This window comes from Polypterus senegalus, chromosome 13 (genome assembly GCF_016835505.1).
Source record: "Polypterus senegalus isolate Bchr_013 chromosome 13, ASM1683550v1, whole genome shotgun sequence".
Taxonomy (NCBI): domain Eukaryota; kingdom Metazoa; phylum Chordata; class Cladistia; order Polypteriformes; family Polypteridae; genus Polypterus; species Polypterus senegalus.
In genome coordinates this window covers 84,119,194-84,132,848 of record NC_053166.1, presented here as the reverse complement: position 1 = coordinate 84,132,848, position 13,655 = coordinate 84,119,194, and the positions used below count along the sequence as shown (strand labels likewise).

General features: G+C 36.1%; 1 protein-coding gene across 1 annotated transcript; it reads right to left on the bottom strand.

The window, feature by feature from the left end:
- Positions 1-2,096: 2,096 nt before the first annotated feature.
- LOC120542704 (CDGSH iron-sulfur domain-containing protein 1-like) lies at positions 2,097-12,462 on the bottom strand. Its single transcript, XM_039775327.1, has 3 exons — positions 12,283-12,462; positions 3,010-3,209; positions 2,097-2,519 (listed from the first exon to the last, which is right to left on the bottom strand). The coding sequence occupies exons 1-3, from the start codon at positions 12,317-12,319 to the stop codon at positions 2,430-2,432; spliced, it is 327 nt and encodes a 108-aa protein (XP_039631261.1). The 5' UTR covers positions 12,320-12,462; the 3' UTR covers positions 2,097-2,429.
- Positions 12,463-13,655: the final 1,193 nt, after the last annotated feature.

Sequence of the window (13,655 nt, the reverse complement as noted above, 5' to 3'; positions counted from 1 at the left end):
CCATATGTGGGCAGCAGCTTCCACGGTCATTTTTCAAATCTTGTTATCAAGCTCAGGTATAAAACACTTATTGGTACATCCTTTTCCAGCCATCAGCTTCCACTGTTAAGTGTATTATTGTTGCTGACATTATTGTAATTGTTAAAATGATATTTCACCAGGTCCACTAGCAATCCACAAAATTTTAGGCTAATTTATTATTGTGTTTTACTTTCTGTTATTACTTTATTTACAAGTAGCATATGTGATCATGCAATATTTATATATTTTGTATATTGTAAAGGACAGCACACATGGGTTGGCATCCCTGCCAGTACAACCTCCCCATTCTCTTACCCGACCCAGCCAAATAGAAAAGAGAGATCAGGTGAGACTCAATATCTAGGCAGTATGCTCCCCCAACCCACTAGATAGCAGCATCCCTGGGCTTCAGTACCCATTTGGACACCCACGGGAATGCTGGGAACTATAGTCAAGCAGGGCAGCCCTGCTGGGGTCCATGTGTGCCGCCAGGGGGTGCTGCAGGGAATTACACACCCTACATTTTGGGACTTCTGATAATCTGGAAGTGCTTCAGATGAGCGATAGCCTGGCATCGGAAGTACTCCTGGGATTTCAATAAAAAAGCAGCACACTGCTTTGTCCAGGCGAGTCGGAGTCAGGAGAGGAGCAGGACAACACTTGCCTGGGAGGAGGGGGAGTAAGAAACAGAGAAATCAATAGAGCATTTGTGGTTGGACAACATATAAGAAACCTTTTTGTAAGGAATTGTTAATAAACCGTTTCATTTATACTGGGACTTGTGTCATTGTGGTTGTGTTTGCAGTGATGCAACATTCTTACTGGTCATTTATAGTAAAATCCATTTGAAAAATTAGCCTGAAATTTAAAATGAGATAAGGAAACATTTTGCCAGCACTATTCAACTTGAGTTATCAGGAAGTTGTAAATACTTTCACAAAACTTTATTCACAAATCATTAAATTATTCAAAAATTGATATAAGATTTTCTAAAAGCACCATATTTGTATTAGTACTGTAACTCAGCATTGAAACCTACCTGAAGTTCCAGTTTAGAGAATAAGCTTTATAAAGGTGTGATGAAATGACAGTTTTGTTACAATGTTAGACTTGGAATACATCAGTTTAAATAAATTGAAAGCAACAGAATCTAGATTTGGAAATTAATGTGACCAAGTAACCTATAAAGAAACAGGTCTGCAAGGGGACAATGTGCTCAAGTGTCACACTATGAGTCCTGATTACCGTTACAAATAAACAATTTGATTAACTGCATTATTTCAGTTTTGAAAGCATTGCTCTGTTTTTAAAGACAGCCATCAGGGTAAATGTCAAGCATTAATTGCTACATGTCATTCACACAGACTGTCCACTCACCAAAGAGAAACATAAAGTGATCTGCTTTCATCAGAAGAGTCTTTTGTGATATCATCAGCATTACTAGTATGCACTGATAAGTGACAGGGAAAAAACAAAAATGAAGCAGCCAGGTTAAAGTAAAAGCAGAAAATAAATGGTAAATTTAAGCAACAGGTCCCAAAGACAAGAAAGGAGCTGCTGATTGCCAAACTTGACGCAATGGTGGCACTCTATAATAAAGTTAACACTTTTCTGCTTTTTTTATTTCTTAAGCTTCAAAACCAAATTAAAAATTAAAAGTATGATGTAAAGGTATAACCAAAAACATGGCCATATGGATGACAAAAGGAACTGATGGCAGATCATCAGAGTTAAGAAGAACAAGCCTAAAATAACAGATAGGTCAGACGAAGTTGAGAATGCAGACATCAAAGTATTGGAAGTCGTTATTTGCAGAAGACTTTGGCAGGTTAGATGAGAAATAAAGACAAAACCTTATTTAAACAGAGGGGTTAAAGTGTGGAGGAAAAGAGAAAATATAACTGATCATAGCACACCAAATCCTCTGTGATTCAGGGTGAAGGTAGGGTCACAGCCTGGGCTTTACTGACAATGTCCGAGACAACCATGCATCAGAATAAACTCGATTTATAAAAAAATTAATCTGCCCTGTTACTAACTCTCCCTTAAGTCTAAGAAGGAGTAAACAAAAAAACTGCTGCAACACCCACATTTTATTTTTTTTTCACCTAATCCTACCATCAACCACATGGAGTTTTTGCAGAAAGTGTTCTATGAACAAGGTTACCAGGTCGTCAATTTACATGTAGAAGAATAAGTTCAAATGTGATGTTCTGTATACAAGATGGGTTTATTGAACAATTATTATCATATAGAAATGTCAGCTTATCTTCAAAGATATATATTTCATGTTGCATACATTTGTGTAAATTTAATAAGAAAATAATTAAACCATGAACTGCAGACAGACACCATACAATCAAAACATCTTATAGTTTTAGTTTTGTAACTTAGTGTAGACAGGAACATTAAGCATCCTTTGCCTTTATTATCAAAGGCCCCACATTGTCTCCGGTTTCTTCATTATGCTTGCTGTGCGCCCCATCACAATAAGGAAACTGAAAAAAATTATATAAATAAAAGAATTGATCAGATATTTTTAAAGGAAAATAGGAAAAACATGTACAATAAATCATGTTTTACTGCTTACATTAATCATATTTTAATTATCCATTTAAAGCTTGGAACTACAAATAAAAGCCTGAAATTATTCACTATATCCAAAGGAATAATGCCATCCCTTTCGAGGTCACAGATAATGTATACCTTTTTATTATTATTTACATCCCATTTCCTACACAAATATATGTTATTTTATAAGTTTAGAAACATTGAAATACAAAATGAAAAAATAATTTCAAACAAGAAAATATAATTTAAAATGGCCATTCAAAAAAATTAACATGTTTAAACTGGCCACAATAAAAAGAAAAAAAAAAAAAACTTTCAAGATTAACGATGCTGCAAGCACTTAAGCATCATATTTAATTCTATTGCTTGGAGCTGTATGGATTGTCACTCTTCAGAACACAAAAGGATAACTAGTACCTTCTTCGATCTCCAGCAACGACAATAAACTTTCTTGGTGCCAATGTCTTCAATGTCAAAGCTGTGGAACACTTTAGGGTTGTCTTTATCAATTTCTTGGTTAATTCGACTCTTCTTGCACCTCTTCCTGCAAACATAGTGGTAATACAAATATCCTCCAATTGCAGCAACAGCAACTGGCACGGCTACACAAAGATGGGCTAAAAGAAAAAAAAAAATGCATCAATAAAACAAGCTAACAAAAAATATTCCCAAAAATATACAACACACATATGAGTATTTAGAAAGACAGAGAATATACAGAATTAACATCCTTTATAAACAAAAACAGCACAAATAGTGAAGAATTCCTTACAGCCACAAACTGAAAACTACAGAAGGTTATTCTAATACACTTCAAATAAGTAATACTTTTATCGAAAACACAGATGCCAAAATTACTGGATAACCTTCAAACAAAATGGACCTGCATACGGTACAGCATCAGTGTTTCTCAACCTCAGTCCTGGGGACCCCCTGTGCCTGCAGCTTTTTGTTCCAACCAGATTCCTAATCAGTGACAACACCTGAGAGCAATGATCTCATTTAATTAGCTGGTATTATTTTTCTTTTCTTCTACATTCAGAAAAGCACAACAGCATATTTTTTACATTTATAAGACATTTACAAATATTGCTGCATTTGCTATTGATTTAAATGCTTAACTCTCTTTTGTTGATTTCATTATATTTTGCCCTTTCTCTGTGCAGCTTTCCCTCTTCATTGTATCTTATTAATGACAAAAACGAGCAGAGCAGAGCAGACACCCAGGCAAACAACACTGAATAATCAAAGGCTGCAACTACTTTAGCATCAGACCCACTAATTAGTAAATAATTGATTAATTAAACAATTAGAACACCTAAATAAGTAGAATGAAAATTAAGATATAAATATTGTTAAAAAGAAAAAAAACACATTATTTTCATATAACTGCTTGGTACATTTTAATATATTTATTATTATTATTTATTTATTTTTTTTTTACCATACTTTGTTTTCTAATTTCTATATTCTTCCCAAAACACAGAACTTGGGAAATAACACATCATTTAATTAGCCCAAGAGTCCAATTAAAAACAAAATCTGGTTGGAACAAAAACCTGCGGGCACTGAGGTTGGCAAACACTACAGTACATGATGATGTCATGCATGTTGGTCAGGAATGAAGAAAGAATTTCACTGTATTTAGTGCACTTTGACAATACTACTACTACTACTTCCAAAAATATATACACTTGCATAACTCTTTAATGTAATTCAGGATTACAGGGTAGGGATGTTCTCTATATTAGTAACACTGGATTGCAAGGTGGGAAGCATTCCTGAACTCAGTCTTATACATAGTATAGAGGCCATATGATCACACCCCCACCCACTCTCACTCAGAGGCCAAACCAAAGTTACCAGTTAACCTAACCTGCAAGTCTTTGGGGGTGTGGGAGGAAAAATAAAATCTCCAGAAGAAATGTATACATACACAGGGTGAATATGCAAAAGTGATCAATGCGATGAAGTGTGCTTATTTAGGGATAATGTAGTCTTACAGAACATTTTTAGGCTTCCTGTTTTACCATGGTATAAAAGAGGCCAACCTTAGTGATGTGTGAAATGTGAATTTCCCCTTGGGATTAATAAAGTATCTATCTATCTATCTATCTATCTATTCACATCAGAAACCCTTCTCCAATTTAGCACTATGGGAAGGTTACGAAACTTCAGTTCAGTTTATTTCTGTATAGCACTCAGCAGTGAGTGCAGATACAGAGCATTGAGAAACGACATCATGTAAAATGCAAGTATAAATTATACAAATTACTAAATACTGAGTTAGTACACAAAGACACAGATTTCTTAAAACACACAGAAAACAAAGTAAAAACTGATTAACATACAAAGAAACCAAAAATATCTGTCCGTTAATTAATTGTTGAACATAATGGATGTGTGAAAATGAATCTATTCCAATCTCAGGGTCATGGGGATTATAACCTAATCATGCAGCGTATGTTTTAAAAAATCATTCATTATGAATACTTGTAATAACTCACCCTGTTCAAGTAATCCCATCCTTAACTACATTTTTGAGAACCAAGAAAAAACAGAAGGCTCTACACATACAGTTTTGGGACAACAAAATAGCACCATTAACTACTGTAATATGGTGTTGCTCAAAAACATAAACTGAACATTTTGTGTGAATAACTAATGTTTTAAGTACACCGCAAAAACTACTATATCCTTGAGGGAATACTGTGTTGAATGGCCTCTGGTAGAAATTAAAGTTTAAACAAGCCTTGCACATCTGAATTTCATATTTTTGTTTAACAATTATTTCTTTCAGACTGACTCAAGCTTTGTCTAGCTGGTAGGAGAGATTTGATAACGCCGACTATGCAACTATTTCTTCTCATTTTTAATTGAATGCATTAACTAAACTAGTCAGAGGCCTATTCTTTCACTAATGTCACTACAGTGTTGATATGGTGTTCTGTTTTGCCATGTTAGAACATGAATATATGATTCTGTGCTTTCTGCCAACAACTCCTCTCAAGGAATGTTATTCTTCAGTTCTATCCATTGTTCTCTTTGTCCTGACAAGTACCCACAATCACAATATCTAAAAAAAAAGTATGAATTAGTGTAAGCCACTCTATTTCTGGGTGTTCATAAGAAATGTAATGATATATTTCATGAGGTAGAAGTACATAATAAACAAGAATAGTTGTGTAAGATATGTTAAATATTAAAATTTGTGCTTCAGTTCAAATATCTAAATATCCAAGACTGTAATAAAAAATGGCCATGTTCACCCTCTGAGGTCAAAAGAAGGCTAGCTCCTTAAAATAAAGCATCAAAAATCACAAACAACATCACATTCCTAATCCCTGGCCTTGAAATAATCTAAAACAATACCCCACATATGCTTATGTTTGTAATTTTTAAACTTCTGAGAGTAACTCTTGGAGGGTTTGGGCCACAAGTAAAGAATCAAGTATCAAAAATACATCCTATTCATGTTCAGCAACCTTAAAATAGCATAATCTACACTCTGCATAGCTATATAACTGATCCCAATCTTGTGAAAAGTTTGACCCCTTGTACTGGTGTGTAAGGAGAAGCTGGACAAAAAACACAATTTTTTTATAAGTAATTCTTATGAACACCATAAAATGGCACTATCACAAAACTGCTTCATGGTAGAGGCACTTTTACACTGATATGTCTGGTTGAGCCAAACACTGAATTTAACTTAACATCCAGGGCAAAGAGTTAAGCTTCATTTTTACAGAACAGTCTCGTACTCTGCCACGGCCTTTCTTGAAAATCTCAAATGCTGCTAAAGATGACCTTTTGTTAGAACTGAATTTCACTTAATCACTCTCACATACTGCCTACTGTATATCTGATCTCCAGACAGGTGGTCCTACCTAACCCAGGGACATCCACAGTTCTGTCACTGGGTTTCTGAATATAGGGAAGCTAAGTCTGTAAGCTCAGGATGATCACCTACACTAAGCAATGTCTGGGCAATTCAGTATATTTTTAAAATTTGGTTTTAACCATAATGCATAAATACTGTGTACAGTACACCCCAGATTTATGCCTCTCTCTTATATCAAAGACAGCACAATTAACGACATGACAACGTCTCGCCTATAATATGCAAAATTAGCTTAAAAGTTCATCTTCAGTAATGTATTAAAAAGTAGTACACTATAATAAAAAATAACTGGAAAAATATGTGCTGCGTGAAACTTTTAGACTGACCTACTAACACAACTACCTCAGCTAAAGATGGTCCATCATTGCAAAGGTGATGAATATTTACATAATCAAAATAGCACTGTTTCTTTATTTTAAAATGCACACAGTTGTAGTCCAAAATGTTGATTCAGTTTTGATGTTGAAAACAGAGTTTCTGTCAATACATTTATATTGTTTTTCTTTGTCATTTAACTCCAGTATGGTAAAATAAGTCATAGCATGCGTATAGTGCTCTAGTCTAGTTTAACTAGTACTTGAGCCACCATATAGGCTTAGTATGAAAAGAAGGCCGAGTGCGTAAGTCCTACCTGCATGTACATAGCCTCTGCCAACAGCAAGACTGTTGCAATGCCTAACATCGTAACTGGTTATCCCGGGCTAATATTGCCATTGTTATAGGTGATTTTAATGCAAACGTAGGCAACGTAAGAATGAATAACACATTAGAACCACATGGATTAGGAGACAGAGGTGAAAAGTTAGTAGAATGGTGCAGTATAAAATAAAATGCTGATTTTAAACACCCGATTTAAACAGAATCATTGAAAACTACGGACATGGGAGAGTCCTCAAGATGGGGCGAAAAATTAGATAGACAATTATAATTGGAGAAAGACTTAGGAATGCTGTAACAAACTACAAAAGCATTTCCTGGTGCAGACTAATTCTGACCATATTCTTGTGGTAATGAAAATGAGGGTAAACAAAATTAAAGGCAACTATCAACAGAAGCTGCAAATAGAATTATTAGGAATAAATAAAGACTTGACAGCTGATTATGCAGTAAAAGTTGAAAACAAATTTGATGAATTACAATTGGTCACAGACATTAAAACATGCTGGTTTAACTTTTAAAATTTTTTTACTGCCCTCGCTGAAGAAATTTCCCCAAAGAAAGAAAGCAAAATTGAAATTGACTACTAAAGAGATATTAGATAAAATGGAGGAAAGGCATTTGATTAAGAGTGAAGACAACACTGAACATGATCGGTTAAATAAGCAAACTCAAATAGCTTATAGAAAGACAAGACATAGCTGGTTGAATGAGAAATGTGTTGAAATTAATGCTCATGCATACATAAATTCAAGATCAATATACTAAAACATTAAGGAATTGATAAGACAAATCTTAGAGGACAGAGTGCTCAGACATAAAAACAAAAGAGGGAAAACTAGAAACAGAAAGAGATGAAATGCTTAATAGATATTAGTTATTATATATAGAGGAATTGTTTTGCGAGAACAGATGAGAAAAGTCAGCACTCACAGAGGAAGTAACAGGTTCAGCGATACTAAAATCAGAAGTTGAGCGTCTTGTCAAGAGCTTAAACAAAGGGAAGGCAACACCCCCAGATAAGACAGCATTAGAGATGAGGAAGCTGGTAAAACTGGTTTAGCTCACTTATCAAAAATATTGAGCAACATTTATGACACTAGAAAAATCCCTAATGACTTAACAAAATCAGTATTTACTACCTTACTGAAAATACCTGGGGCTTAAGAATGTGAAAAATTACAGAACAATAAGTTTGATAGGCCATGTTGTAAAAAAGATACTTTAAAAGGATCATAAAAAAGAAGTAAAATTAAGATCAGAAGTGAAGTTTCAGAGGTGCAATGGTTTTTTTTTTGGATGAAAAGAGTGCAAGAAATACAATGCTTACAATTAAAGAAATGTAATTGAACAAGGAATAGAAATGCAAAATAATGCATATTTATGTGCTGCACTGATTACACACAGGCATTTGATAAAATGAAACATGAAGAAATGTTACATTTTTAAAGGGTGTACCACATGTTGGAAAAGATGCTCTATGAATAACAAATCTACATGGGGAACAAACTGCAGCTATGAGAATCAACGGTGAATTTGGAGACTGTAAGTCGATAAGAAGAGTATGACAAAGCTGTGTACTTTCCCCGGATATTTTCTCATTGTACAGTGAAACGATTCTAATAATAATAATAAGTTACATTTATTGAGCACCTTTCACAAACCCAAGGTCGCTTTACATACAGAGTAAAAAAAAACATTACACAGAAGACAAAAGTTCGTAGAAGAGGAAAGTTTTCAGTTGAGATTTAAAGGTGCAGAAAGAGGAGCAATCGCAGAGAGACTGAGGAACAGAGTGCCAGAGTTGAGGGGCTATAGCACTGAAGGACCTGCCTCCCAGCGTGGAGAGTCTGGTGTGTGAGACAGTAAGGAGATTACTGCTTGAGGACCTGAGAGAGCGACAAGGAGCGTAAGGAGCTAGTAGCTGAGTGAGGTGGGTTTGGCAAGGTTATGTAGGGCTTTGAAGGTGAGAAGCAGAATCTTGAATTTAATCCTTGATGGAACCACTAACCAGTGAAGCTAGGAGAGAACAGGGGAGATGTGAGCAAAACACTTTCTGTGTGAGGACTCTAGCTGTGGAGCTCTGAATATACTGTAGCTTATGTATAGATTTTGCAGGGAAGCCAATGAAGAGGGAATTACAGTAATCAATATGTGACATTATGAAATAATGAACCAGAGTCCGATTATCATTAATGGACAGAAATGGACGGAGGCGGGCAATGTAATGGAGATGATAGAATAAAATTTTGGAAAGAGACCTAATGTGCTACTCAAAGTTAAATGATGAATCAAACAAAAACACCAAGATTTCTGACAACAGGAGCAGGTTTGACAAGTGTACCATCAACAGAAAAAGAGAAATTAAATGCCTTAGAAAGTTGGGAATTTGGGCCTACCAGTAACACTTCAGTTTTATTGGCATTAAGTTTGAGAAAGTTATTTTCTTTCCATAGCTTAAGATCAGTGATGCAGTCAGCGAGTATGCTGGGAGGTGAATCTGTAGGGGAGTCTGTACTAAGATATAAATGTATATCATCTGCATAACAGTGGAAGTTAAGGCCATGTCTGTGAATAATCTGACCCAAAGGAAGGATATAAAGTAGAAAAAGTAATGGCCCCAAGGACTGAACCCTGAGCAACACCATGCGACACAGGTGAGGTGGAGGATTTATATCGGCCAAGTGTGACAAACTGATGCCCATTAGAAAGCTATGATGTGAGCCATTGAAGGGCTAAGCCAGAGATGCCTACAGCAGAGAGACATGTCAGGAGGATTTCATTATTAAAAGTGTCAAATGCTGCACTTAAGTCAAGAAGGAGGAGAATATTAAGGAAACCACAATCTACAGACCAGAGAAGATCATTGACTACTCTGAGAACAGCTGTCACAGTGCTGTGCTGTGTACAAAAGCCAGACTGAAAAGGTTCATAGAGTGTACTATCTAGAAGAAAAGCATGGAGTTGTGTGGCAACCATGTGTTCCATCACCTTAGCCAAAAAAGGGAGATTAGAGATAGGCCTGTAACTGGAGAGAAAGAAAGGATCCGGTCAGGTTTTTTTAAGGATTGGGGTAACTGCAGCAGTTTTGAGGGCAGTTGAGACAGAACCTGAAATGAAACATGCATTTGCCAATGAGGCAGCAGGAATACTAATTATGGATGAGCATGTCTTAAGCAGAGAAGTGGGGGCATGTTCAAGCAGACAGGAGGAGGAATTAAACTTATTAATAAGTTCAGAGATGGTAAGAGAGTCAACAGGCAAGAAACAAGCGAGTCTTGATGGAGATGGCAGATCAGAATGAGTGAGTGGTTGAGGTGTGGAGGGGAAATTGTGATAGATTTGATCAATTTTGGTATTAAAGGAATGTAAGAAAGCCTGACACTGTTCACCTGTATTGGAGCATGCTAGAGGAGAGGGTTGAAGGAGTTTATTAACAGCTCTAAAAAGAGTTTTAGGCCTAGTCTTAGCACCATTTATGAGAGACAAATAAGAGTTGGAGCGAGCAGTGTTAAGGACATCCCTATTTAAGTATGTGCTCAGTGTAAAGATGTGAATGAACTATGAGGCCCTTTTTCTTATAAAGCCGGCTAGTGGCTTTCATAGTTCTGAGCTCATCAGTGTACCAGGGACAGGAGTGGAAGGCTGGAACATGTCTAGTCTTTAAGGGAGCAAAGTTATCTAACAGATTCTAAGAGATGTTGAAGAAATGAAAGGGCAAGAGATGACATTGTTTCCAATGTGTTATTTGCAGATGATACTGTATGGTTTGCTGAAGATGAAGCACTATGGGTTAGGGTAATTGGGAAATTTTAAATGTGGTTGTAGAAGAGTGTGAGAAGGGACTACCATTGAATTGAAAGAAGACAATATGGTGTTTACAAAAGACAAAGGAGTGCCAAAAGTTAAAAGTAAAATCTGAAAATGTCAAGCAAGTGGATCGCTTTTGTTACCCGAGTGGTATGTTAAAACATAATGGAAGAAGTGATCAGGAAATCAAGAGAATGATTACTATGGTAAAAGCAGCATTAATGCAGTTAAAACACATATTCATAAGCTAACACATAAAGAATACAAAGATTAACATTATATGTTAATGTACAATTGTGAAGCATGAACTGAGAACAAAACAAAGGAAATTAGACTAGAGAGTTTTATAGAAGAGTTCTAAAGATTTCCTGTATTGATAAAGGAATTAAGGTGTATTAAAAACAGCAAAGATGAAAAGTACATTACTAACTGAGATAAAGAACAGATAAGATATTTGGGACACACCATCTGAGACTGAAGGCACTGAAAGTGTTGTATTGCTAAGAAAAATCACTGGAAAAAGAGCTATAGGAAGGAAGAGAAACACAATCAGTGGAAATGCTGCGAGATGGTTTGGGTAAAACATTAACTGCAATGAGATTCTTAGTACTTGAAGGAACAGAGACAGGTGCAAGACTATAATCACTAACACCTCCATAAGACATTGCACTTGGAGAGAGATTGTAAAATATAAATTAACCCAGAGAAGGATATTCTTGTAAAAAGATATATCATTTTGCTAACTTTTTACAGAATATTTAACCTCTCATCCTGTCTTGCGATAGCTATGGCACAAAGCATTTGGAAAGAGCTATATCAAATATTTCTAAATGCCTGTTCAGTTCTCCGCCTGACGTCAGTATGGAAGAAGGCGGTACCATTTTTAAAGAGTAGTAATAATCAGGCTTGTGAATGGCTACTAACAGTTTTAACTTTGAAATTAGGATAAATCATTAGTTGCAGAATGTGAAATCCAAATGAAACAACTGTGCCTCGACCACTAGGTGGAGGCCAAAGAACACAAACTGGAAATGTTTAAAAAAAAACTTGTGCTGCTCGATTGCTTTTGGCCTTTAATGTCGGTATCTTTAGCACAAGAAAATGTTTACAAAGAAGAAAACGTGCACTGGCCATATCAACCAAAGCGTCAACGTCCAGCACGCTGGTCACTTCATTCCGCCAGATTTTGAAATCAAATCAAACTAACATGCCTTATTTCATCCAGACAACAAAAGAACCTCTTCCACCACAGCTTGTCGCATATGCCCCAGGCGCCCACCTTTGCCTCGCTTCGTAAGTGAAAACCCCGTTGAGAGAACTACCTTTGACAGAAGTACATCCTGAACACGACGAAGACATTTTTAATGAAGAACTGCAGATTTCAAGGTCAAGCGCGTTATGTGTTGTGTTCGCAGGCTGGTGACACAGTGTCGTGACGTAATGCACAATGACGCGCCGCACATGCGCGATGGGGCATGGGCGAGTCAGTTCTCACCTCTCACCTTTTTTGGTGTGGCACGCACGTAGTATTCCTCATATATACATAGACGCCGCATTCACTGTGTTGCCCAGTCAACACGATACGTCAGTGCGTCCGCCGTATTGCGAGTGGCAAAAGTGCCATTTAAACTAATACAGGTAGACGTGGAAACCGGGTTTTCTGATGAAAAAACAATAACGTTTAAAACAGTACTGTTTACATACAACAGATTTTGGCGATTAGTTTAACTGCAATTATTTGTATCCATGTATACACTAATAATGACAATTATTAAATAATAATAATTATTATTAAATAATTCCTCCCATATAAGTAACATTTTTCGGACTGCCTTCTTCCATCTCCGAAACATTTCTAAACTTCGTCCTGTTCTTACGCAACACAGTACTGAAGTATTGGTTAATGCCCGAGTCACCTCACGTATACAGGTATGTGGCATCCCATAAAAACCTATCCATGGCTTACAACTTCTTCAAAATTCTGCTGCCAGGATAATAACCTGTTCTAAATTCACTGAACATATTACACCTATTCTCTCTCAACGTTACTGGCTCCCTGTTAACTACAGTTTACGATGCAAAATACCGCTGTGAACATTTAAAGCTCTCCACAACCTCACTGATCTCCTACAGACTGACACTCGTCTCGCTCACTCAGATTCTCATCTGCAGCTCCACCTTCTGTACCACACATCAGGCTCAGTGCTCTGGGAGCTCGAGCATCTCTCGTAGTGCGCCTCTTCCCTCTCATATATGTCAGCTCGATTCAATAATACATTTTAAAACTACGCTCAAAACTTATCGTTTCAAACTGGCATACCAATTGTGAATTTTGCACTGTTACTGCCAGTTATCTTTGTTTGCTAATGATTGCTTTTTGATTTATCATTCTCTTGTTTTACTTTTACTAATGCTGTTTAATTTTATTCTAAGGTGACCTTGAGTGCTACGAAAGTTGCCTATTAAATAAAATGTATTATTATTATTATTATTATTATTATTATAATAATAATAATAATAATTATTGAGACGAAAACTTGACCAATGTCTGAAAGTCAAAATAGTAAGACTGCAACTGGCAGTCTGGTCTTTCTTTTAACAGTGAAATGATACACTCAATGACAAAAATAAACAAGTTTATTGTATACAGATTGGCTTAATAATTTCTGAAAACATTTCACTCATTCCTCTCTCA